The sequence below is a fragment of the Panthera uncia genome, chromosome B4 (genome assembly GCF_023721935.1).
Source record: "Panthera uncia isolate 11264 chromosome B4, Puncia_PCG_1.0, whole genome shotgun sequence".
In the NCBI taxonomy this organism is placed as follows: domain Eukaryota; kingdom Metazoa; phylum Chordata; class Mammalia; order Carnivora; family Felidae; genus Panthera; species Panthera uncia.
Genome location: NC_064809.1, coordinates 117,117,399 through 117,144,702, shown reverse-complemented (window position 1 = coordinate 117,144,702; position 27,304 = coordinate 117,117,399). Strand labels below are relative to the sequence as shown.

The 27,304-nt window shown below is 36.0% G+C and overlaps 1 protein-coding gene across 1 annotated transcript in view; it reads left to right on the top strand.

The window, feature by feature from the left end:
- LOC125919902 (ankyrin repeat and sterile alpha motif domain-containing protein 1B-like) overlaps positions 1–27,304 on the top strand; it is a 234,025-nt gene that overhangs the window by 52,380 nt on the left and 154,341 nt on the right. The window contains exon 4 of the mRNA XM_049626711.1: positions 19,994–20,100. Within this exon, the coding sequence (XP_049482668.1) occupies positions 19,994–20,100 (107 nt within the window). The remainder of the gene's footprint in view (positions 1–19,993; positions 20,101–27,304) is intronic.

Below are 27,304 nucleotides of genomic sequence, written 5' to 3'. Positions count from 1 at the left end.
AAGTCAGGATTTTTGCAAAGTGACATCGTCGCAGTGTTGAGGTATTCTGTTGGTTAGAAGCAAGCTATTCAAAGGGAGGGACAACTGCATAAAGCCATTAATATCAGGAAAAAATAATCAATGGGGCCAGCTTACAAGCCACCTACCACAACATGTGTCCATCCCTGAAGGCAGTGTGCAAGAAATTGTTTCCGAAGCACAGGAACTGGAAGTGAGGGAGGTGGTAAGGGCCCCAAGGAAAACTGGAGTCATTATCAGAAGGAGATGGATGCTACATGGTGAATGTAGCTGTTCATGACACATTCCCTGGTTTGGTTCTGAGTTGTACAGAAAACAGAAGAGAAAGCTCTTTTTCTACCTCCATGACTCTGAATCTTTATGAATCTCAATGTTTATTTTAAATTACTTAATTGTATGTTTGCATTATGGGATAAAGATGTTTTGGTTTGTTAATTCAACATTTCTAGGCCACTTCTATTCCTTTTTTATTTTGGATTTATGTTATAATTTTCAGCCAATGCCTGTATCTGAAATAGATTAAAATTTCTATTATGTGACATTGCTGAGATTATCTTAAATGTGAAGGATTAGACACAGGCTTGAGGTTTAAATTCTTTCAACACCCATCTCACTTTACCTAAAAAAACATTTTATGGTTGCTGGGAAAATGAAGCAAAACCAAGTCTTTAGTCCTGAATTTTCAGAATTTTAGTAGAAAATGGAAATCAGTATTAACCTTGAGGTTAGAAATATTTTGGGGCAGGAGGCTTCTGTTTTATAGAAATCATAGATTTAACAGTTGACTATATCAAGAAAGTACATAAGTCTCCTTCATAAAAGGTATTTACCCTACCCATGAGATTTCAAAATAGTTAAAATTGTCAGACTAAGATGAAGAGATGAATTCAGTGTCTCATCTGTTTTCATACTTAGTCATAATCATTTGTTAAAGGGTGATAGGTGTTAAATCTGACCCAGAGTTTCTTTGAGAGAGATTTATTTCAAAATCATGGATTTCATAGATACAGTACTTGACTGACTCAGCAAGTTGATTTTTTGAAATTTATGTTTGGATAGTCAATTATTAATAATATTAATAACAGTAACAATTATATTAATAAAAGTACAATAGTAAACATATGTACTATGTTTATTATGGATAAATACTTAATATAGCTAATAATGTATAGCTAATATGTATTATTATAGAAAATGTTTTTATTATTATTTTCATTAATATTTGTTCAGTTCATGCTATATATCAATTATCATTGTAAGCACTTTTCATAATTACCAATACTTTTGATCTTCAGGGCAATTACCTTTAAAAAAATAGTGTATTAATTTCCTTTTCACCACTCTGTAATACATGCACAGAACACTTGGAATTTGAGTATTGTCTTTCTGGCAATTAAAGAGTTTATTTGTCATCACTATCAACTAGACAAGAGTTTCTCATTGTGAAGAATCAACCCCATATCTAACGTCTGCAGTTGAGGAATGGCAGGATAAGTTGCTTTCACAAGAAATCCCCTCAGCCATTGAACCAGGGCTTGCTTTGAAAGTTTCTAAAAGACTGAGGATATTTGGAATCTCCTCTACTTATAGACTGTCTCTTAAATATTTACTTGGGTCATTTTGTCTCTTTTCTCTATAACGGGGAGAGACTTACAGGCTTCCTGTGTTCCTTCCTTCCAGTTTCCTCCCTGCATTATTCTATCTCTCACATCCTCCCAGATGATGTTTGTGCAATAAAAATTTGATCATATGTCTCTGTTCTTCAGAAAGAAAATAGTTACTCTTTTTCTTGGCAAACAAGTTCCTTGATGACCTACCTCCTGCCTACCTAACTTGCCCTATTTCCTGTGTCATTCTCCTCCTTAGGCATGCATGTATAACTTTTGAATTCCAGCAATAATGAATCATTTCAATCATGTTTTATTCAAACATACTTTTCTCCCATGCTATTTCCTCTGCCTGGATACCACTGTATTAGGATTCTCCAGAGAGGTGCTTGGATGGTTCAGTCGGTTAAGCATGGACTTCAACTCAGGTCATGATCTCACGGATCATGGATTCGAGCCCCACGTCAGGCTCTGTGCTGACAACTGAGAGCCTGGAGCCTGCTTTGGATTCTATGTCTCCATCTCTCTCTGCCCTTCCCCACTCGTGCTCTGTCTCTGTCTCTTTCTCTCAAAAATAAATAAACATAAAAAATAATTTTAAAAAAGGATTCTCCAGAGAAACAGAATCAATAGGATAGATAGATAAATAGACAGACAGACATAGATATATACAAAAGAGCATATTTATTATAGGAATTGGCTCACATGATTATGGAAACTGAGAAGTTCCATAATCTGCTATCTGCAAATTGGAGAATCAGGAAAGCCAGTGGTATAATTTAGTTCTAGTCTGAAGGCCCAAGACTCTCAGGGACTGTCAGTATAAGTCCTGATCCAATGTCAGAGTGTAGGAGGAGATGAATGTCCCAGTTCAAGCAAATCCACCCCTCTTCTAACTTTTTGTTCTAATAGATCCTCAACAAATTGTCTGATACACACACATGTTGGGCATCTTCTTTATTCTGTCTACAGATTCAAATGTTAATCTCCTCTGGAAACACTGTGACAAACATACACAGAAATAATTGTTTTACCAGCTTCCTGAGCATCCTTAGCCCAGTCAAAATGACACATAAAATTAACCATCAGAACCATCTTCCTTTTATTTGCCTTCCAAGTTCCTGCTAAATATTCAAATCTCACATAAAATGAACTTTTCTGTAAGCTCTCTACCCAAGCAAAATTAAGCATCCTTCCTTGCCTTCTACGTTTTATATATCTTGTACACATCTTCATTATAGCATTCATCATCTGCATGGTAATTTTATCCCTACTATCCTGTAAGATCTTTGAGAGCAGTACAGTTTCCCTTGCCTCCCTGGGCCTAATACAGTGACTGGTGCACCGGAGACCTCAATGACTTAATGCTGTAATTAGCTTCTCCTCAAAGAATATTCAAACACTTGCCAGAAGCCTTAAAAGAAGGAAAAAAGGAAAGAAATCAACGGAATTACTATTTTTTTCCAATCAGGTATGGCCTATATATATATGTATTTTTTGTTGTCTGCCAGAAGATTTTAGCATTTTAAGCTTAAATTTCACTTCCTATTTTAGATCATACCCCAGCGCATAAGTTGTCAGATCTGTTTTGTAAAGGCTGGTATTTCTTAAGTGCTTCATGAAGTTTTAGTTCAAAATAAAATTTAAGGCCTTAGGGAAAATTTAATGTGAGCTCCTGACTTCCCTTAGCATTTAAACACCAAAGTATGATCTTGGAGTATTTTCCTATTGAAATCTTGGCTTTATGATCCAGAACTCTATTGACCGACAACATTCCACAATTCCTGAAATGACTAATTCCTTTCCTTCTTCTGTTGTCTTCCACCTCTGCTTTCTATTTCTGTTTTTGTACTTCAGAATGGTTGTCCTTTTATCAGTGGAAGAAGCATTGTTCGTATTGTATTATCTCTGTTCTGCTAATTTTCACTGTCGACTTTTCTCCATAAAGAAATAGATATGTAGTTTATGATTCTTAGCTCAGAGGACATTTAGGATTGGAAAAATGAGATACTGATACTTTTTCGTTAAAAACAGAATTGTTTGTCAGGATCTTTCTTACACTATCCTACAGGAATGAGCACTGTTCACTCCAGTTCCTATACCTGTATTACAGGATATGAAAGACAGGAAAGCAGCTTCATGTGGAGATCAACACTATAGTCATTAGTTGAATGTACAATTTCTCTCCCAAATGTGGGCCTAGTTTTCTTTTCTTTTTTTTTTTTTAATGTTTTTATTTATTTTTGAGACAGAAGGACAGAGTGTGAGTGAGGGAGGGGCATAGAGAGAGGGAGACACAGAATCAGAAGCAGGCTCCAGGCTCTGAGCTGTCAGCACAGAGCCCCACACCTGGATGGTACTCACGAACTGAACCATGAGATCATGACCTGAGGGGAAGTCTGACGCTTAACCGAATGAATCACCCAAGCGCCCCTGGGCCTAGTTTTCTTAAGTTCAGTGGGCTTTTTTTTTTTTTTTTTTTTAACCAATCTCTTCAAAAATGACCAATCTTTATTTGAAATGTGTTGGAATAAATAACTAATGATGCCTTTTGTCGATTGCAAAGCTGGGAATAAGAATTATCCTTTCTTGCCATTTCTTGCTCCACCTTTCTTCTCTTTTCACTTTTAGCTGCATGTGAGGACAGGCTGCTGGGGGGCTGCAGACCTAGGTGTTGGTGCATATTAGATAAGACAAAGGCCCTAATGAAATCATGGGTTTGGGGATGCTGATCACTTCACAGTGCAGTGAACTTTCCTCTGTTATTTGGCCACACTGCTCACTTCATGCAGTTTATGTGTTTGAAACAAAGAGAAGAACTATGCAAGGAAAAGCACTTTGAGAGACCAAATGAGCAACACAGGTATGTATCCTATTGACAGTATGGATATGCCTCGCATTTCAATAGCTCTTTATAGTTCATACTGACTTTTCACATATATTTCATTTCAACTTCAAACAAAACCATAAAATAGGTGGGGTGAAATGTCACCCTCATTTTGCCGATGAGGAACTAAGCCCCCAAAACTTGCCCACGCAGAACAGCACTCTTTTTACTGTTGCATGCTCCATCTTAAGAATCGAAGCAACACATATTTTCATAGTGGAGAATAGACAAGATTCAAACCCAGGCAGACCAGCTCCAGGGCCTGGGCTCTTAATCACCATGCACACTTCCTCTTGTGGAGGCAGCACCTTCCTAGACCCACACACAGAGACAACCACGCATTGCAGAACAGACAGGCTGAGCACCCGATGTGGAAACAACACTGAAGTTGAAGTCTTTTAGAATCACAGAAAAGCCCTTTGTTAAAGTGAAATAAAAATATCCAAATGATAGGATTTACCCCTTTTCCACTTTTCATTGTTCCATCCCCCTTTTTCTCATTGTTTTTACACTTCAGAAGCCAAGAATATTGAGTGTAAGATGAAGGTGGGAAGGAGAACAAACAGGAAAAACTGGGAAACCCTTTTAAAACAATCTTGCTGGGATGGGTATCTGTGAATATTCTCCTGAAAAGGGCAAGTTTCCTATCCTTTGCATCTAGAAGAGAGAAGCAGGATAGAGTAGCAGCTAAGAGCTTAGGCTCTGGAGCCAGGCTGTCAGGGTTCTAGTCTAAAGTTGGGCAACTTTGAAAACACGTAACCTTTCTGTATCTTATTTTCCTTCCCTGTAAAAGTAGACAATAACCATGCTAGTTCATGAGGTTGTCATGAAAATAAGATGAGTCAGTACACGTAGAACATTTAGAACCTGACCACATGAAATGCATGTTTGCTTTATTTTACATAAGGAAATATTTTAAAGGCCTGACACATGGCAGGTGCTCAATAAATATTAGCTCCCTTCCTTTATATATGGCTTAGATTGCTGGAAAGACTCACAGTCTTTGAAAAGTATGTACCATACGTCAGTTACCTTGGTGTAAGGATAAATAGGTATTTGTTACATTTTTGAGGGGTTAGTTTCTTTTTTTTTAACTTTTTTAGGAGGCTCTCCTTTATCCCTTCCTAAATGCCATTTTCCTACTTAACAAATTTGAAAACTACTGCGTCTGCTAAGTCATTTTACCCACCTTATCTCTCTCATCAGTTTCATGGAGTAGCACCTATTGAAACAGATGGTGTATTAGGTTTTTCTTTTGCTCATGGAAACTGCCATCCACTTAAGTGTTTTTTTCTAATTCATTTTTCCTCTCTATTCAGTTACAAGAAGTAGTCATGTTTGTAAGTTTTAATTCTTCTCCTATCAAATGACGTTTTCTAAGTGGCAAATCACTTTCCCCCCATCCTCTAAATTGCATAAGTGCAGGGATGTCCAAAGCTATATCTCCACTTCCTAGAAAAATGCTTGAAACAAGAGGCACTTTATAATATTTACTGAAGAAATCAGTCAATGCTGAAGGAATGAATAAAGTATGGGAAGAAGTATCCTCCTCTCCAATTAACTAGAACCTTATTAAGAGATGTCTGAAATTAATCAGAGTATCAGTTGCCTTCTACTTTGAAAGAGAAAATTAACTTCAGAAACCTAAACTGATATCATGTAATTATTTAATACAATTATAACAGTTTTCAGACTATATCCTGGAGCAAGCACATACTAATCTCAGTCTCCTAGGCCTTCTGTGGCTATATGATATACAGTCAAAACAGTTAAGAACATGTCAAAATTAAGCTAGTACTCTACCCTGCCAGTATCACTATGCCATTACAATATAGAGAGGACATTAGCCTTTGAATTTACTGCTGCAGGGGCACTTGGGTGGCTCAGTCGGTTAAGCATCCAACTTCAGCTCAGGGCATGATCTCGCAGTCTATGAGTTCGAGCCCCACATCGGGCTCTATGCTGACAACTCAGAGCCTGGAGCCTGCTTCAGATTCTGTGTCTCCTTCTCTCTCTGTCCTTCCCCCACTTGCTCTTTCTCTCTCTCTCTCTCTCAAAAATAAATAAACATTAAAAAAATTTAAATTTACTGCCTCAAATTCTCTTTTACTAGGTATCAAACTGTCTCACTCCCTCACTACATTCCAGTCTGTGTCCACATTTCACCTTTTCAGAGGGGCATTCTCTGACAGTTCTACCTAAAATAAGTAACTTTCCTCATCATCATTCTTTATTTCCTTTCCCTTCCTTATTTTTTCAATTTTTTCAACTAAATTTATTCAGGTATATCTGATCTATAATAAACTGCACAAACTTAAAGTGTATAGTTTGATGTATGGCAAGTGGACGTACCTTGAAACTATTACCACAATCAAGAAAATAAACACCTATCATCTCCAAAAATTTTCTGTCACTTGTTAATCCTTCCCATTCTTCTTTCTCCCCTTTCCAGGTAGCCACTGATCTGTTCTCTATCACTAGAGATAATTTTGCATTCTCTAGAAATGTATATAAATGGAATCATACAGAATGTAGTCTTTTGGGGGAAGTCTGGTTTCTTTTACTCTGTAAAATTATTTAGACTTTCATCCATGTGTTACATTAATGAACTGTTTGTTCCATTCTATTGCTGAGTAATATTCTATTATATGAATATGCAACAATTCCTTTATTCACTTGTTGATGAACATTTAGACTGTTTTGAGTTGTTGGCTATTACAAATAACGCTGCTAGGAACATTCCTGTACAAGTCTCTGTATGGCATATGCTTTCATTTCTCTTGGGTAACTACCCAATAGTAGAATGACTGGGCCATATAGTAGATGTATGTTTGACTTTTCAAGAAATTATCAAACTATTTCCCAAAGAGGTTGTACCATTTTACATCCCCACCAAAAGTGCCTGAGAGTCCCACTGATTCACATCATTGTCAACATTTGGTGTGATCAGCCTTTTTAATTTTAGACATATTAATAAGTGTTTTCACTTGCATTTTCCTAATGTCTAATGATGTTGAGCATCTTTCCATGTGCTTATTTGACATCTGTATATCTTCTCTGGTAAAGAGTCTGTTCAAATCTTCTGCCCATTTAAAAAAACAACTTTTTATTAGTGAATTTTTAGAGTTCTTTATACATTTGTGATATAGTCTGTTATCAGATATAATTTGCAAATATTTTTTCTTTAGTCCATAGTTTTGTCTTTTCATTCTCTTAATGTTGCCTTTCAAAGAGCAGAGTTTTAAAATTTTGATTAATTTTAATGATCATTTTCTCTTTTAGAATTGTGATTTTAGTGCCTAACCCAAGTTCAAAATTTTTCTTAATTTTTTTTCCATATTGTTTCTTGTATAAGTTTAATGGTTTTAGATTTTACATTTAGGCCTATGATACATTTTGAGCTAATTTTTATATACGCTGTGAGATACAGATTGAAATCCATTTTTTTGTGTATATAGAATTCCCAATTATTCCAACATCATTCATTAAAAAGTCTCTCCTTTCTCCACAGAATTACCCTTCACTTTTATCAAAAATCAATTGATTCTCTGTCAGTCTGTTTCTAAACCATCTCTTCAGTTCCATTGACCTATTTATCTGTCTTAACACTAACACCCCCACTGTCCTGATGAGCATGACCATGACTTTATGATAAGTAAAGTCAAGTAGTATACCTTCTCCTACGTTGTTCTTCTTCAAAGTTATTTTGGTTGTTTTTGGTCCCTTGTGTTTCTATGTGAATTTTAGAACAAACTTGACAATTCACACATACACACATACAAAGCCTCCTGGGATTTTGACTGGGATTACATTAAATCTATAGATAAATTTGGGAAGAACAGACATGTTAACAATGTTGAGTCCTCTAATCCATGAATACAGTATATCTTTCCATTTATTTAGGTCTTATATGATTTCTTCCAGCAATGCTTTGTAATTTTAAGTGTACAGGTCCAGAACATCTTTTGACAGATTTACTCCTTAGAATTTCAAGTTTTTGATGCTATGATAAATTATGATTTTTAAAATTTCAAGTTCTATGTGCTTATTGATAGTATATACAAATACAGTTGATTTTTGTATATTATATTCTGCAACCTTGAAAAACGCACTTATTCTGGTAGCATTTGTGTGGATCTCATAAGATTTTATACACAGATAATTATATCATATGTAATTATATCAGGTAATTATATCATATTATATCATATATATCAACAGAAACTTCTTCCTTTCTAATCTAGATGGATTTTATTTCTTTTTCCAGTCTTATTGTGCTGGCTAGAACCTCCAGTACAATATTAGATGGAAGTGGTGATAGTGGACATCCTTGCCTTGTTTCCTGATCTTAGCAGGAAAGCATCAGTCTTTCACAATTAAGTACGATGCTAGCTGTAGGTTTATAGATGCCTTTTATCGGGTTTGAAAAAATCCTTTCTAGTTTCCTGAGTTTTTATGAGGAATAGTTGTTGACTTTTGTCAAATGATCTTTTTTTCTGCTTTTTCTGCCTCTACTGAGATGATCATGTGGTTTTTCTTTACAAGTTAATATGGTGAGGTACTTTTTTTAAATTTTTTTTTAACATTTATTTATTTTTGAGACAGAGAGAGAGAGAGCATGAACAGGGGAGGGTCAGAGAAAGAGAGAGACACAGAATCTGAAACAGGCTCCAGGCTCTGAGCTATTAGCACAGAGCCCGACGCGGGGCTCGAACCCACGGACCGTGAGATCATGACCTGAGCCGAAGTCGGACGCTTAACCAGCTGAGCCACCCAGGCGCTCCTTGTTTTTTTAATGTTGAAAAAAAGACTTGTATTATTGAGATTAACTCAACTTGGTCATGTTTCATTATCTTTTATGTATTATTTAATATTATTTTCCAAGATTTTGTTAAGAATTTCTACCTCTATATCCATAAAAACATTGGTCTATAGTTTTCTTTTCTCAAGATGTCATTGTCTGACTTTGGTATCAGAGTAATTATGACCTCATAAAATGAATTGGAAAGTATTCTTTTCAGTTTTCTGGAAGAGTTTGTTTAGAATTGGTATTATTTCTTCCTTATACATTGGGTAGCATTCACCATTGAAGGCATTGATGAGGTTTAGAGTTTTCTTTCTGGAAGGTTTTAACTAGATTTATGGAAGGGGAAAGAGTTGATATCCTATTTTCAAATAATCCTAGAAAAGTATATATGTCAATAGAGCAGGGAAAGATATAATATCTATGAAGAGAGAAGTATCATAAAATCTAGAAGTTAAAAAGAGAAAAATAGAATACAAAGGACTGTCACCAGACCAACAAAGATTCAAAAAAGAAAATGAAGAAACAATAATGTACATAAATGAAATAGAAAATAAGATGGAATGATTAAAATTAAGCATGACTGTCATTATGCAAAATTGTAATTATCCATTAAAGTGCAAACCACTAGACTAGTTTTTTAAATTCCAGATTAAATCATTTTTTAAATTCCAGTTTAAAATGCAATTACAGTTATAAACTATTTATAACAGTCACATTTTAAAAGTTAAAAATAATGGATAGACACCAAAATCAAGATTCATAAGAGTAAAAATTGATAAATTGAACTTCTTCAAAATTAAAAACTTTAACTCTACAGGAAATTCTGTGAAGAAAATAAAAATATAGACTACAGACTAGGAGAAAATATTTGCAAATCAAAAATATAAGAAATGCCTCTAACTAGAATATATAAAGAACTTTCAAAGCTCAACAGTATAAAACCAACCAATCCAATTCAAAAATAGACAAGCGAAATTAGTCAGAGAAAGACAAATATCATATGACTTCACTCATATGAGGACTTTAAGAGACAAAACAGATGAACATAAGGGAAGGGAAACAAAAATAATATAAAAATAGGGAGGGGGATGAAACATAAGAGACTCTTAAATATGGAGAACAAACAGAGGGTTTCTGGAGGGATTGTGAGACGGGGGATGGGCTAAATGGGTAAGGGGCATTAAGGAATCTAATCCTAAAATCATTGTTGCACTATATGCTAACTAATTTGGATGTAAATTTTTAAAAAAATAGACAAAAGACATGCACAGACATTTTACCAAAAAAGATATATAGATGGCAATAAGCACATAAAAGTATGTTTAACCTTATTAGCCATGAGGAAAATGGAAATTAAAACCACAATGTAGTATTACTATGCATCTATCAGAATAGCTAAAATTTAAAAAAAAAATAGTGATAACACTAATTCTGGTGAAATGTGAAGAAACTCAATCTTTTGTGCATTGCTGGTGGAAATATAAAATAATACAACCACTCTGGAAAATAATATGACAATTTATTGTAAAACTAAACATGTACTTACCATATGAGCAAGTAATTGCACTCTTGAATATTTATCCCAGAGCAATGAAAACTTATGTTCATACAAAAACTTGTACACAATGTTTATAAGAGCTTTATCTGTAACAACTAAGAAGTAGAAACAACCCAAAGCCCATCAATGGGTGAATCATTAAGCAAACTGTGGTATATTCATATCATGGAATAGTACTCTGAAACAAAAAGGAATGAGCTATTGATGCACAGAATAACTTGTATGGATTTCAAGAAAATTATGCTGAACGAAAAAAGCCAGTCCCGGGATGCTTGGGTGGCTCAGTCCTTTAAGCCTCTGGCTTCAGCTCAGGTCATGATCTCGCAGTTCAGGAGTTCAAGCCCCACGTTGGGCTCTGGGTTGATAGCTCAGAGCCTGGAGCCTGCTTTAGATTCTGTGTCTCCCTCTCTCTCTGCCCCTCCTCCATTTGTTCTCTCTCTCTCTCTCTCTCTCTCTCTCTCTCTCTCTCTTTTAAACATAAAAAAAAGAAAAAAAAAACCAGTCCCAAAGTTTCCATACTATATGATTCTATGTATATAACATTCTTGAAATGACAAATTGATAGCGATGGAGAACAGATTGGTAGTTGCCAGAGGTGAAGGAGTGGGAGAGAGAGGGAGACAGCTATGGCCATAAAAGGATAGCAGGAAGGATCCTTATGATGGCACTGTCTTTATCTTGACTGTGGTGATGGTCACACAATTTATGTGTGATAAAATTGTGTGGAACTAAACACACACACACACACACACACACACACACACACAAATGAGTGCATGTAAAACTGGTGAAATCCAAAAAATATCAATGCATTTTATCAATGCCAATTGCCTGTTTGTGATATTGTACTATAGTTGTAAAAGATATTAAGATTGGGGAAAATCAAATGAAGCCTATACAGAATCTTTCTTTGTTTTTTAAGTTTATTTAGAGAGAGAGAGGCAGACAGACAGACAGACAGCACGCACATGAGTGGGGAAGGGTCAGAGAGAGAATCCCAAGCAGTCTCCATGTCCCAATGCGGGATTCGAACCTGTGAACCATGAGATCATGACCTGAGCAAAGGTCGGACACTTAACTGACTGAGCCACCCAGGTGCTTCCAGAATCTCTCTTTCTTATTACTTTTCATAACTACTAGTGAATCTATGATCATCTTAAAATAAAGTTTTAAAAAAGACAATGGAGGGGTGGGTCTAGAGATATCAAAGGACTGAAAAAAGGATGGGGTATCCACCTTATGGACTATTATGTAGATATTTACAAGAATAAATTAGAGCTTATCATTTACTTGTTAGAATTTCCAGAAGGCTTTGTTGAATGAAAAAAGTAAGGTTCAGAAAAGCAAGGGTAATATGATTCTAATTTAATGAAACAATATCTGCAAATGTGTGTGTATTTGTACATATGTACAAGGTTTTTTTTAAGTTTATTTATTTATTTTGAAAGAGAGAGAAAGCACAAGTTGGACAGAGGCAGAGAGAGAAGAGAGAGCAAGAATCCCAAGCAGGCTCCGTACACCAGTGCAGAGCCTGATGGGGGGCTCAATGAGGGTCTCGATGAGGGGCTGGAACTCATAAGCCCAAACAGTGAGATCGTGACCTGAGCCAAAGCCAGACACTTAACCAACTGAGCCGCTCAGGTAGCCCAGTAGATTTTCTTGAATAAGTATTTTTTCGTCCTCTGTATGTTCTTAGAACAATTCACAGATATTGCTTATTTTACAATTTCACCAGTTATGTCCATTTTGCTGGGGAACAGGTCCACGGAGCTCTTCACGTTGCGAATCTGAAAGTAGTACCTCCAGATTATTTTTTTAAAAAGACTGTGCCACCTTTTGGGATGAGCACTGGGTGTTGTATGGAAACCAATTTGACAATAAATGTCATATATTGAAAATAAAATAAAATAAAATAAAATAAAATAAAATAAAATAAAAAGACTGTGCAAAGGAAATTCCTGCTTTTATCACATTCTCTGAGTTTCAGTTTCCTTATCTGAAACGGGGCTAATAATCCATAATACACTACCTAGGACATAGTATCTCTGAATAACTATTAATTTATTTTTCCCTCCATTTATCTCACTTTGGGGACTTAGAGAAGTTCTATTGAATAAAGGTAATGTGTTGTTATGCTTGAAGAATTTTAAGACTCCAAGAAAGTATTTCAAGTAATACTTGAGGTAAGAAATACACTTAACCACTACTCAAAAGTGATCTTTAGACTTGAACCAAGGTTCTTTCAGAAGTTTGGCTCATGAGAAAATAACCAAACCACAAACAACATGACTCAAGATCTCTTTTTTCTTCCTCTCTCCCTCACCTCCTCACCCTACCCAACTCTCTCCCAACTCTTTTCCCTCCTGCATTATAGCTTTTCACCAACATATGAGAATTACTGAGTAGAAACTGAATGACTGAATAAAGAATAAAATACAGTCTATACAAAGATTTGTAATGTGATCAGTAACCAGTATTCTCTCCAAGCTTTACTTGTTTTTAAATTGAAGCATAGCGACACACAGAGTTACATTTATTTCAGGTGTACATGTATTTCAGCTATTTGACAACTCTATAAGTTATGCTATGCTCACAAATGTAGCTACCATCTGTCACCATACAATACTATTCCAGTACCATTGACTATATTCCCTATGCTGTAACAAAAGCCTGTATCTCCCATGCTCCTTCACCCATTTTGCCCATCCCTCCAGCCCCTCCCCTCTGACAACATCAGTTTGTTCTCTGTATTTATGGGTCTGTTTCTGCTTTTTTTATTTGTTTTGATTTTTAAATTCCACATATAAGTGAAATCCTATAGTATTTGACTTTCTCAGGCTTATTTCACTTAGCATAATACCCTCTAGGTCAATCCATGTTGTCACAAATGGCAAGTTCTCATTCCTCTTTATGGCTGAGTAATATTCCATTGCACATATATATATATATATATATATATATATATATGCGACATCTTCTTTATCCATTCATCTGTCTGTTGACACTGGGGTTGCTTCCATATCTCGGCTATTGTAAATAATGCTGCAGTAAACATAGTGGTGCACATATCTTTTTGAATCAGTGTTTTTGTTTTCTTTGGGTACATATCCAGTAGAGGAATTAATGGATCATATGGTAATTCTATTTTTAATTTTTTGAGGAAGCTATACTGTTTTTCACAGTGGCTATACCAACTTACATTCCCACCAACAGTGTATGAGTGTTCTTTTCCTCCACATCCTTGCCAACACTTGTGGTTTTTTTATTTTTTTTTACATTTATTCATTTTTGAGAGACAGAGAGAGACAGAGTACAAGCGGGGGAGGGGCAGAGAGAGAGGGAGACACAGAATCTGAAGCAGGTTCCAGGCTCCCAGCTATCAGCACAGAGCCTGATGCGGGCTGGAACTCACAAACCGCGAGATCATGACCTGAGCCAAAGTCGGATGCACAACTGACTGAGCCACCCAGGCGCCCCTCCTTGCCAACACTTGTTATTTCTTGTCTTTTGATACTAGCCATTCTGACAGGTGTGAGGTGATATCTCATTGTAGTTTTGATTTACATTTTCCTGATGGTTAGTGATGTGAAGCATCTTTTTATGTGCCTGTGACCATCTGTATGTCTTCTTTGGGAAAATATCTATTCAGATTCTCTGCATGTTTTTAAACAGATTGTTTTTTTTTTTAGTGTTGAATTGTTTTAAGTTCTTTATATATTTTGTATATTAACCCCTTATTGGATATATCACTTGCAAATCCTTCTCTCACTGCCTAGGTTGTCTTTTTGTTTTGTGTATGGTTTCCTTTACTGTGCAAAATCTTTTTATTTTGGTGTAGTCGCAATAGTTTGTTTTAGTTTCACTTCCCTAACGAGACATATCTAGAAAAATATTACTAAGGTGAATGCCAAAGAGATTACTATGTTTTATTCTAGGAGTTTTATGGTTTCATGTCTCACACTTAGGTCTTTAATCCATTTTGAGTTTATTTTTGTGTATGGTATAAATAATGCAGTTTCATTCTTTTGCACCTAGTGTCTAGTTTTCCCAGAACCCATTTGTTGAAGAGACTGTCTTTTCCCCATTGTATATTCTTGCCTTCTTTGTTGTGGATTAATTGACAATATAATTGTGACTTTATTTCTGAGCTTTCTATTCTGTTCCATGATCTGTGGCTATTATTGTGCCAGTACTGTTTTGATTATTATGGCTTTGTAACATATCTTGAAATCTAGGATTCTGATACTTCCAGCTTTGTTCTTCTTTCTCAAGACTGCTTTGGCTATTCAGGTGTTTTGTGGCTCCATACATATTTTTGTATTATTTTTTCTAGTTCTGTGAAAAATGTTATTAGTCTTTTGATAGGGATTACATTAAATCTATAGATTGCTTTGGATAGTGTAGACCTTTTAACAATATTAATTCTTCCAACCCATGAACATGGAATATCTTTACATTTGTTTGTGTCATCTTCAATTTCTTTCATCTATGTTTTATAGTTTTCAAAGTATAGATCTTTTACTTCCTTGGTTAACTTTATTCCTAGATATTTTATTCTTTTTGGTGCAATTGTAAATGGAATTGCTTTCTTAATTTCTCTTTCTGCTACTTTGTTATTAGTGTATAGAAATGCTACCAATTTCTGGCTATTAATTTTTTATCATGCAACTTTACTGAATTCATTTATTACTACTAATAGTTTTTTGGTGGAATCGTTAAGGTTTTTCTATGTATAATATCAATGTCATCTGCAAATAATGACAGTTTTACTTCTTCCTTACCAATTTGGATGCCTTTGTTTCTTTTCTTTCTGATTGATGTGGCTATGACTTCCAGTACTGGGTTAAATAAAAGTGGCAAGAGTGGACATCCTGGTCTTGTTCCTGATCTTAGGGGAAACGCTCTCAGTTTTTCACAATTGAGTATGACATTAGCTGTGGGTTTGTCATATATGGCCTTTATTATGATGAAGTGTGTTCCCTCTAACCCCATTTTGTTGAGAGTTTTTATCAAGAACAGACATTGTATTTTGTCAAATGGTTTTTCTGCATCTATTGAGATGATCATATGATTTTTATTCTTAATTTCATTAATGGGGTATATCATGTTGATTGGTTTATGGATATTGAACCATCCTTGTGTCCTCAGAATAAATCCCACTTGATTGTGGTGAATGATCCTTTTAATATATTGTTGAATTCACTTAGCTGATGTTTTGTTGAGGGTTAGTGCATCTATATTCATCAAGGATATTGGCCTGTATGCAAGCAAGTTATGCTTTGGTACAGAAGTCTGGACCTTGAAATAACTCTCGCATCTCTCTCTCTCTCTCTCTCTCTCTCTCTCTCTCAAGAAATGAAAATCCTATGAAAGCCATTTCCAATGTCATTTATTTGTTTATTTAACAGAACTGATTTAATGCCTAGGTTGTGTGTGTGTGGCACTCTTCTAGGTTCTTGGTCCCTGGGATTAAGAAATGAGATAGGATTTGAGGAGCTGGCCAATAAATATATGCCTTACTAAGCCAAAACATTATTATATTCGCACGATCTTTGTGTAGTTTGTCTACTTGCTCATAGTTCAAAATGATCAGGAGAAACCATGTGACCATGGTCACCACGTGACCCTGGGAAAGGCTGTAATTCTTATTTGCCTTTAATTCCACCTCATACCAGTTTTAGAGATGGTGAAAGACAAATAGTGTCTTGTTTTCAACTTCTCATACAGGTAATGTTGAGCAGCCAAAATCCCTTAAAACTGATTCCCAAACTGCTGCAAACTTTTTGACCTTAAAAGATCTAGAACCAATCAGAAATAAACTATAATCAAGTAAAAAAGAGAATGAGGATGTTAAAAATCCAGACCTAAAAATTCTATTTAAAAACTTATCATCTTGGTACCTGGGTGGCTCAGTTGGTTAAATATTCAACTCTTAATTTCGGCTCAGGTCATAATAATCAGGGTCATGAGATTGAGCCCCATGCTGGGCTCTGCAGTAAGTGTGGAGTCTGCTTAAAATTCTCTCTCTCTTTCTCTGTAAAATAAATAAAATGAAAAAAAAAATTTTAAATAAAATCCTATTATTTTTTAAGTAAAGAATTCAGGGAGCACCTGAGTGGCTCAGTCAGTTGAGCATCTGACTTTGGCTTGGGTCACAATCTCACAGTTTGTGAGTTTGAGCCCCATCTAGGGCTGTGTGCTGACAGCTCAGAACCTGGAGCCTGCTTTGGATTCTGTGTCTCCATCTCTTTCTGCCCCTCCCCTGCTTGCACTCTCTCTCTCTCTCTCTCTCTCTCTCTCTCTCAAAAATAAATAAACATTAAAAAATTAAAAAAAAAAGAATTCAGAGACTTGGGATAGAATTTTTAAATGAAATTTTAAATCTGAAACTAGAATTTTATGTAGTTTGGATTATGACATAAAAATTATATTATTTGGTTTAGCAGGTGCATACTGAGTCCTTACTTCAAGCAGTATTAGCAAGACATAGCTCTACACTGAGAAGTCTTGTACAAAATAACTACAATATTACACAGAAAATATTTGTTTTAATAGAGGATCTAATAATGCCACTTAAAACAGATAAATAAGAGAGTTATTCCTGTTAGGAGGGATTATAAAAGATTTCAGAAAGGAAATGTTATCTGATCCAAAGCCAACGAAGGGGAAAAAATGTAGGGACATAACAAAACCAACCCAAGTATGTTACAGGCTTTCTTTAGAGACCAGCCAGTGATCCTACCTGACTGGAGTACTGGAGAAAAGTAAATAAATGCAGATGATTTGTAGTAGATTGTGGAGATCCCCAAATGTTATCACAGGAACTGTGAGTTTATTTTGAAGCCCACTGAAAACCATGGGGGGGGGTGGTGAAATAAAGCATAATAATTAAAACTGTCTTAGAGAGATTAGTCTGACACCCATGTATAAAATAGATTTTAAAATATCAGAGATAGAAGACCAACATAGAGGCTTTTGTTTCATTTTATATTTTAAGTTTATTTACTTATTTTGAGAGATAGAGACAGCAGGGGAAAGGGAGAAAGAGAGGGAGATGGAGAGAATCCCAAGCAGGCTCCATTCTGTCAATACAGAGCCCAACATGGGGCTCAAACTCCTGAACTGTGAGATCATGACCTGAGCTGAAGTCAAGAGTCAGTCCCTTAACCACTAAGCCACGAAGCCACCCCTTGATGCTATTGTTACATTAGGCCACATGGGCCTAAACTAAGATAACAGAATCAAAGTAGATGGCAGTTCCATAAACATGAAACAGGAAATAGAATCCAGGGAATGGATGCAAGAGACAGTGGTGAGGGGTAACTAGAACTCGAGAATGCCTGTCAGCAGTGAAAGAGGGAGTACAAGATGTTTTGAAGTTTGATGTCTATGTGCCAGGGAAGCTGACAATGTTCTTAAAAAGAGAAAGATAAGGTTTAGGGAAAGAAGAAAAATAATGTTTAATTTATTTAATAAATATTTATTGAGCACTTATTATGTGCCAGACACTGTTTCTGGGGAGATGAGAATTATGTTTGATTTTTAAAACATTTTATGTAGAAAAGGCACTGTTCCCAGTCTGTGTAACCCAAAAGGCAGAGCTGGAGCCAGTGAGTAGGAGCCAGGTAGGAAGTAAAAAAATCTAATAAGTGGAGGCTTCCTGATAAGTAGTAAGAGCTCTGTTCCAGGCAGTATTCAAGCATAAATTGGATGATAATCTTCCGGGCACTCTGTGACAAGGGATTTCTGCCTTAAGAGAGAGGTTAGACTAACCCTTCCACAAGTTCTCTCCCAGTCTTAAGTAAGAACATATATTCTTTCCTATGATCTGGTCCTGTGGGTTCTATTATTAATCTCTGGTTTCTTGTAATTATTAAATAAATTACTCAATCTGTCTGCCATTCAGTAAAACTCACACATTTGCATCTGTTATTCTTGAATTATTTTTGGTTAGGGCTCTTCTTCTTTATTAAAAATCTCTACCCAGTAATGTTACCTTTATAGCTAATTTAGAATGCTAACCCTGGTAGACTGGGTTATAAATATCAGAGGGGAAAGGGATTTCTTGTGCCTAATAATATTTTTGTTTGGAATAAGCCCTGCAAATGAGAAATGAATTATCTTGACTTCAAGATTGCGATGCAGTTTCTGTATTTTGCAGTAATTCAGAAAGGAAAAAAAAATATCTCACAGAGGTTCATTTTGATACAGCATGTTAAAGAAAGAGAATAATTATTCTCAAAACCCTGTAAAGCTTTACATCAGAAGCATTTATCTGTGTTGCATTTAGAAAAGAAGAAAGGAAAGAGAAGAAAAGGAGAGGAAAAAAGAAACCTGTAGTGAGCTCCGCTATAAGCTATAGTTAAAGCTTTACATTTCCTGGTGTCTTTTGAAACGTAAAATTCCACAACAAATAGCCCTGTAACGTATAACCAGTATGAAGATTCAATTGAGATTTAAGCACTTTGGTTTGCTTTTGAGTCTTGCTATTTTCTGCATTTGTTTTGACTGCTCTCATCATTCAGGATTGACGCTTGGATGGGTGTGTAGGAGGAAGCAGCAGCAGCAGGCTTACAGCTTGCAGACAAAAAAAAATCTGCCTTATCTGATGGCTATTATTGAAAATGCGAGGTGTAGCCTGGGCTGGGTAATGAAGGGGAGCGAGCGAGGGGGAGCAGGGAGCATGGAGCTGCATACTGATGAGTGTAGGAGTACTTGATAAAAAGAATTCTGGCTGCTGGCCGTGCATTGCTCATTGTGGAGTACTCCAACAATCACATAGAACGCAGACCAGCCTAAGCTGACAGCTTGATATGCCTTCTTCTGCTGCCTGGTTTTGGGGGCTGTATGACGTACTGGTCGGTAGTAAAGATTAATATGTAAGAAATGTGGAGCTAGGATCAAGTCATACTCCACAGCCTGCCTGGCAAACTATGTTTTACTTCTGACTTTGCTCTCTCGCTGAGAACATTAATCTGTCAAGCTGGCGGGCTCCTTTGATAGCAACTTTCCCAGGAGCATGATGTGGCAATGCCACCTCTCAGCCCAGGACTACCGCTATTACCCAGTGGACGGCTACTCCCTGCTTAAACGCTTCCCTCTTCATCCTCTTACAGGACCCAGATGCCCCGTCCAAACAGTGGGACAATGGTTGGAAAGCATTGGGCTACCTCAGTACGAGAACCACCTGATGGCTAATGGATTTGACAATGTACAGTTTATGGTAAGACGCTCTCTGTGTCCATGGAGCTGCCTTTTGTCTGTCTTTGCTTCTTATGTGTCTTACACGGCTCAGAGGCAGCCTGATTTGCACCAAAACCGGTCAATTTATATATGTAACTGCATCAGAAAATTGGATGCCCTTAGGACTGAACTTACTGTGTACATATAGACACTTGCTGAAAAATGAGATCTACGGGCATCCATATACATATGTATTATATGAATGAACCGGTGAGAGTACTATTTATAGGCAGTGAAAGAAGATTAACATTTATATTCTCCCTGTCATTCTTTGTGTGCTTTTTATAAATTTGTAATCTCAGAATACCCAGTTAGATTATAGTACTCTTCGGTCAATTCTAGATTCCTAAAACATATTTTTTTCATTTGAGCATCAGCATTTAATGATTAATTTGACAATCTGTTATGTTTACGGTGTGAAGATTATTTTTTTTCTGATAATTGTTCGATAAGCAGTTTAAATTGTGTGGATGACCTTTAATTTGTTAGCAAACTGCTTCAGATGGTCAATTATGGAGAACATTCACTTACTTACATATGCTGATTGAAGAGCACTGAAGTGTTTTTTATTACTTTAGGTAGAAAACAAACACTTCCATCAATTACCTGTCTGTTTAGAAAGAGAGGCTGATGGACCAAATACATTCATATACTTCTAAATACTAGTCTGCATGCAGTCTAAACCCGGTGTGTGCAAACTTCTCACTGTGATGAATATAGGCGAGGAAGGAGGGTGGGGAGATGTGCGGACCCATAATACAGCTTTCTAATCATTCATATATCTCCCCCAGTGCTCATCAGTTTCCCTTGTTAAGCTACGTCACAGTCCTTATTACCTTTCCTTGCTTTTAAGTTCCCATCACATATATTACTGATCCCTAAATTTAGAGGGAGCTACATAATATAAGCATATAGCACACAAATGGCTTGAAGAAATAATTAATAGCTATTTCCAAATAAAATGCTGGGGCTGACATCTGAAGCTTATTCATACGAGAACTGGTAACAGAATATGACAGCTAGTTATGTTTTTTTTTAATTTCCATTTGAGATGACTTTTCTCCGAGCTTAACTTGACTATTACAGATTTAAAAATTGGTCAAATTGTTAAACTTCTGCCTCTTTTCCAAAAAAAGTGTATCCTCCGTGAGCTTTTTTAAAAAGCTACATAAATGTAAGAAGATGTATGAGCTCGAAGTAATTGTATGCATAGAACTCTTTATGAACCTGTTTTTTATAATAGGATATGCAGCTACTGTTATTTTTCTCATGTTAAAGAGAACTGTCACTGATTAGACAGACAAGATATTGTGGGTATTGAAACAGGAAAAAAAGTGAAATGTCTTCAGTTGCTATGACAGTCTTAGGACACTGAGAAGATTTAGGACAGGCTTAGGACACTAAACAGAGAATACTAAGCATTTGGGGAACTATCAAACAGGATGGAGATCTTTTCATGGTTATTTATATTTACTGTACATTTTGATGTCTTTATTCTTTCTCTCTGACTCTACCTGTGATAAGACTTTCTCATTCCCATTCTTCATACTCTTGTCCAAATTTATTCTGATCCCATGAGAAGTTAGGTCTTTGGATTCTGGCTACTTCCAAATATTTTAATTCAGCATAATTTTCCTCTGAATATTAAACACATTTGAGCAAATATAACCCCTTTTGAAAGCCTAAAACTGAAAGGTTAATTAAACAAGTTTCAAATAAGCATTTGGAGGTCTTAAAACAACGTTCAGGAATGAATTATGTATAAGCATTCCAAAGTGTATCTGGGAGGCAAAAATCCTGGGTATATGTGACAAAACCAAGGTTTGAGCTTCTCCATAGATTATTGTCTTTATTTTTTCAATTCTAAGTTTTATATATAATTTTCCAGAAAATTGGAAAACAGTTAATGCAAATAAGTCAAATACTTTCTTCATGAGACAGTTAATTTAAAAAATAAAAACTTTGATCATTTAGAGGAGCTAATTATGAAAATTGAGCTAATCATAAAATGGTGTCATCAATTGTTGCTTTATCTGCTGCTATACACTATTTACTACTAGTGTCATAAAAAATCAGTTTCTACATTTACAAAATTTATTGATTGATTTCCATAATCAAACTTATTTCATTATGAATTTAGTTAAGTATACCAATATAATCAGCCCACTTTAAGAAACAGATTTCATTAATGGGGTGAAATATTTGTTAGACCTGTTTAGTCTCCACTCAGTATCATATTCTAGCTTTTATTTTTCTTGAAGCACATTCTGACCTGCATTTATTCATCCTGTTGCCTAAGCAACAAGCACCACACTCCCATTAACTGTGATGTAGTGCAGGTCTTATTAGCTTTTTAGAACAAGACAGTAGAGACATCAAAAGGGTATAATTAATGTTGCTTGAAACTTCATTGTACATCCGCGCATAGTTATACTTTATTTAGGAAACATTCTCAAGAGTTATTTTTTTTATTTAATCAATATTCCATTATTGAATGTTTTCTATATAAGTGACTTCCAAAGTATTTATTGAAAGCTTAAATATTTTTTACCAACTCTGTTCTACATACTCTCACACGTAAATACAATATATGGATGATTTATCCACATGGCTATGATTAACTGTAATAAAGATTTCTTATATCAATTCCTAGACATAGTTAGAAAAAGCAGGACTCCCATTTATTTTTGTATCTCTATCAATTATTACTTCTCCTTTGGGCCCTTAATGCTTATCCATGATTTTATTGATGCATGAATTTTTTTTCAGTGCCTAAAATCAAAATACCAAACTTTTTCTTTATGTACCTGGTCCTGCTTTGCTGACATTTGTGCACATAGTTTTGACTTTCTTGTATCATTAAATATATAAAATAAATTGAAATTGATCCAATTAAATAACTACAAAACTATATCAGGTGACCTAAGACTTTGGGAGAGTCAGATCTATGTTGCACTCAAAAGCCCCTTTAACACAGAATTTTTCATCTGAAGACTTATCCAAGCCCCACTTACCTGCTCATCCCCTCTGAAGTCATACATCATCAGCTCCCCCCTTGTAAGACATATGCTGTTCACTAGCCTCTGGGAATGCTGCCGGGGCCCTAAAATATATGTGTTTCAACATTACTTTTTTTTTTAAACCAAGGAGTTTTGATATGAAGTGTTTAATGTACAAAATGTATATGCTTATTTACTTCCTTATTGTGCAAGTTTCTATCATCCTCTCCTTTTTCCAAGTCTGATGACTGCTTGCTAAATTTTAAGTCTCAAACTATCTATTCTTATCTTGATGACTGCTCATTTGTACTCTCCTCCCCCCATCCTCTACAGCTATTTCCTCTCCTTTCCCTCTTTCTTTTATCCTCAAAGGTCCAACTCAATCCCTGCCTTGTTTATGTAGCTTTCCTTAATGACGCTAGTCCTTTGGAGCCTCTCATTTCTCTGAACTCATGTAGTGGTTGTATTCAGTATGAAAAATTACATTTGGCATGCCATTATTCACTCTCTAGAATTAAAAGTTTTCACTTGTATATATCTTGTCTCTCCCACTAGACTAGAAACTCTTCAAGTCCATGTTCTGTGTGTTCAATTGCCTTGCCTTTATCACAAGTCCTACCATAATGCTGTGTATATAGACATCATCCCATGACAACTAGACACACAGCAGACTGTTGTAGATGGATCACCAGCCTCTTGTTTAAACTGGAAGCCTTGTTTTACCAATGGAACATGAAGTTTTAGCCCCCTTCATTCATTCATTCATTCATGCAACAAACTCTTAAACATCTTGTATGTGCTAGAAACAGTGTTAATTCCTGGGAATGTAACCATGAACAATACATGCTTCTTGACCTCTATTAGGTTACAATATTGCTCTCAGACCTACATATCATTTGCATGCATGTTAGACACTCATTCCATCATGTGCTCACACACACACATACACTCTATCACAGGGATCTTGCCCTCATTCTTTTATATAATCACCATCCTTCAGCACATTACTTACTAACAATTGCTTTTCCAGCAATAAAGTACAGTAGGCAATGGAAGAAATAAAATTTCTCATAGCAGGGGTAAAGAAAGATAAAGATACCGATAACAACAAAACACTGACAGTGTTATGGTAGATTTATGGTCCAAAAACTGAATCAAGAAGTTTATATTATTGGAGGAGGACTGACTCATATCCTCACCAGGATAACTAGCTAGTAGTTATATTTGTAAACTCTAATCAAAAAAAGGGAAAAAATGAAATTATGCCAACTCATTTTTTTTAACACTTCCTATGTTTCTAGCAGTTGCCATCTAGGTTGGCTTAGGATGCTTTGACCATTATTAAAATGTCCAAAATGCAGCTCTTACAGAGTAAAAAATAAAAATAATTCCAGAAGCCCTATGTGGTTTGGCATTTTTGTACACTTGGGTGAGTAGCATTCATAAAGGACTTCCTGAAGGTCAGCATGAGTAGTGCCTATTAGAAACTGAAGTAAAGCCACAGAGCTCTTGGAAGTCATCCATTTGGACAAAATATTTAAGAAAGAGTCACCTTATAAGTATGTAGTTGAAATTTCCTTTTCCATTTTGTGGTGCATTTTATATGCTAATGCGCTTACTTCTCTTTTCCTCTTTTACATAACTTTTCTGTAGTAAGAGCACCATTTGCAGTTGACCTGACAAAATGACCTTTTATGTGTCTTAGCAGCATTATGATCCAAGAAAGAAGTTAAACTTGTGAAGCAGAAAAATAAATTGTCCCTAAAGGCCAAGACTAATAACCCCCAGGATGATTTCTTGTTTCAAATATTTCTTAAGAAAATTTTATAAAGTTACTGATATTTCAAGGTCCAAGAGAAAAATACCTGCCACACTCTCCACTTCATCCTGTTTCTGCAACAGTGCAGGCTCTGAAGTGGGTGGCTTTATGGTGAATGTGCAGCCATAATTTTACAAACTCAGTCCAGTAGTTACACATCCACTTCTGCAAAATAAAAAAAAAAAAATTATTCTTTTTTCAACTACAGGCATTTAAAGTCTGTTGGCATCCAAAAGTCAAAGTCAGGAGGGAGTCATTCTTTATCTGGACAACAGCTTAATTACAAATGTAATAGGCAACAGCCTCGAAGTGGTGTGAGAGAGAACTCAAGTAAGACTTCTCATTTCCACTGCCTTGCTTCTCTATGATTCGGTTTACTCATCTGTAAAATCAACCTAATGAGGGATCTAGGAGAAATGTTCTTTGGACTTGTTATTTAATATTTTGAACCATTTAAAGTTTCAGGGTACAATATTGGTGCTGGCAGAGCTGTTAATTGTTTCTGTAGATCTCATTAGCCGTGGAAGGACACTGATTGCTTGTGCAGTGGAAAGTCAGAAATGAAGGCATGTTCAGGGATGACCATCTTAGAAGAATGGCTTTCAGAAAAAACATTAGCTGAAATTCTAATCTGGTGATAGTGAGGAGGCCTTTTCTTCCACCTAGATGTTATTGCAGTTACCTTTTTAAGCATTAAAATAAGCTGCCCCATTTTCTAATAATGCAGTACTATGACTCCCATTACTAACTCCTGCTCACATGAATTGGCCTTTAATTTAGTCATGTAGCATATTTGCATAATTTCATCTCCAGTATTGCTTCAAATGACCAGATATTTGGGATGAAGAATTTACTTCATGAATCAGAAAACTTATTCAAACTGCTGAATTACAGACTAATTTTAAGAAATCCAGCCACAATTATATTTTTTGCTTCTTTAAAAAGACAGTTCTCTCAAACATGTGTTCACAGGCAATGACCTCCATTTTCTCACTCCCATCACCTCCTTAACCCCTATAATCCTGCCTGCTTCCCAGATCTTCTGCTAAAATTGTTCTCTTTGAAGTCAGCTGTGACCTGCTTCTTGCCAAATCCCAGCCCCCTTTCTTCTCACTTCATTTCTCTTGCCCTCGTTACAATGTCTTATTTTCAGCACCCAATCTTTATTGACATTTGCTCCCTTATTGATATTTGCTAGGGTTCTGTGACATTACACTGCCCTTTCCAATCATTCCTGTTCCTAATCCTCCTTCCACCTCTAAATGTGCACGGTGCTCTACCTGTCCATCCATTAGAGAGATCATTAGTTCTCATGGATCCATAGCTGTCCCTACTCTGCCTCTTTCTACCTGGCTTCCAATACTGTCCAGCTATTCAATAAACATTTCCATATACGTGTATGCATGCAAAGCATTTAGCACAGACTTGGCATAGAACAAATGCCCAACAAATGTTAAGTATTACTGCAGCCAGAGTGCTCTTTCTAAAGCACACGTTTGCTTTAGCACTACTCTGCTTAAAATAATTCAGTGATTCTCAGTTACTTACGGGAGATTATGTTTCCAAAATCCTTAATATGGCTTTCATATTCAGGATCCTTTATGGCCCCAATTTAATTTTCAGCCTCTTCTGTTACCATTTTCTCTCTACAGTTCTAGGGCCATGTATAAATACCATGTATTTATTTTTCACTGCCTGGCCTTTGCACCTGCCGCTCTCTGCCAAGAATGACCTTCCTTCCCCTCTTAACTCCTTTTTACCCTTTAGTTCTCAGCCTGGTTGTCACTTCTTTTAGCTGTCACTTCTTCCCTGACCCTCCAAGCATGGGTCAAGAATGCTTCTTCTGTAGTTCCCTTTCTTACAACTTTTTTTACTGTGCCATATTAGCTATTTACATGTCCACCTACCTACACACACAAATAATAGAACAGGGGTCAGCAAACTTGTTTTGTCAAAGGCCAGATAGTAAATATATTTAGGCTTTGATAATCATATGGTCTCTGTTGCAACTATTCACCTCTGCTGTTTTAGTATGAAAAGAGCCAGAGACAATATATAAATGATGGATGTGACTATGTTCCAATAAAGCTTTATTTACAAAAATGCAGATTTGGTCAAGGAGCCATAGTTTGCTGCTTGATTAATGTACTCAATTATTTTTAACTCCTTGAGAATTAGAAATATGTTTTGATCCTCTATATCTCCAGAGACAACCCATGGCTTACACATGTAGGCACAGTAAATGTTTGCTGAAAGGAGGAAGAAAAAAGCAAACAAGGATGAATAAAAGAAAGAGAGAAGGAAAAAGGGAGTAAGGGAATCTGGCAAGTGGCTACAGCAAGGTTCCTGAAGGCCTGTTTGGTTTA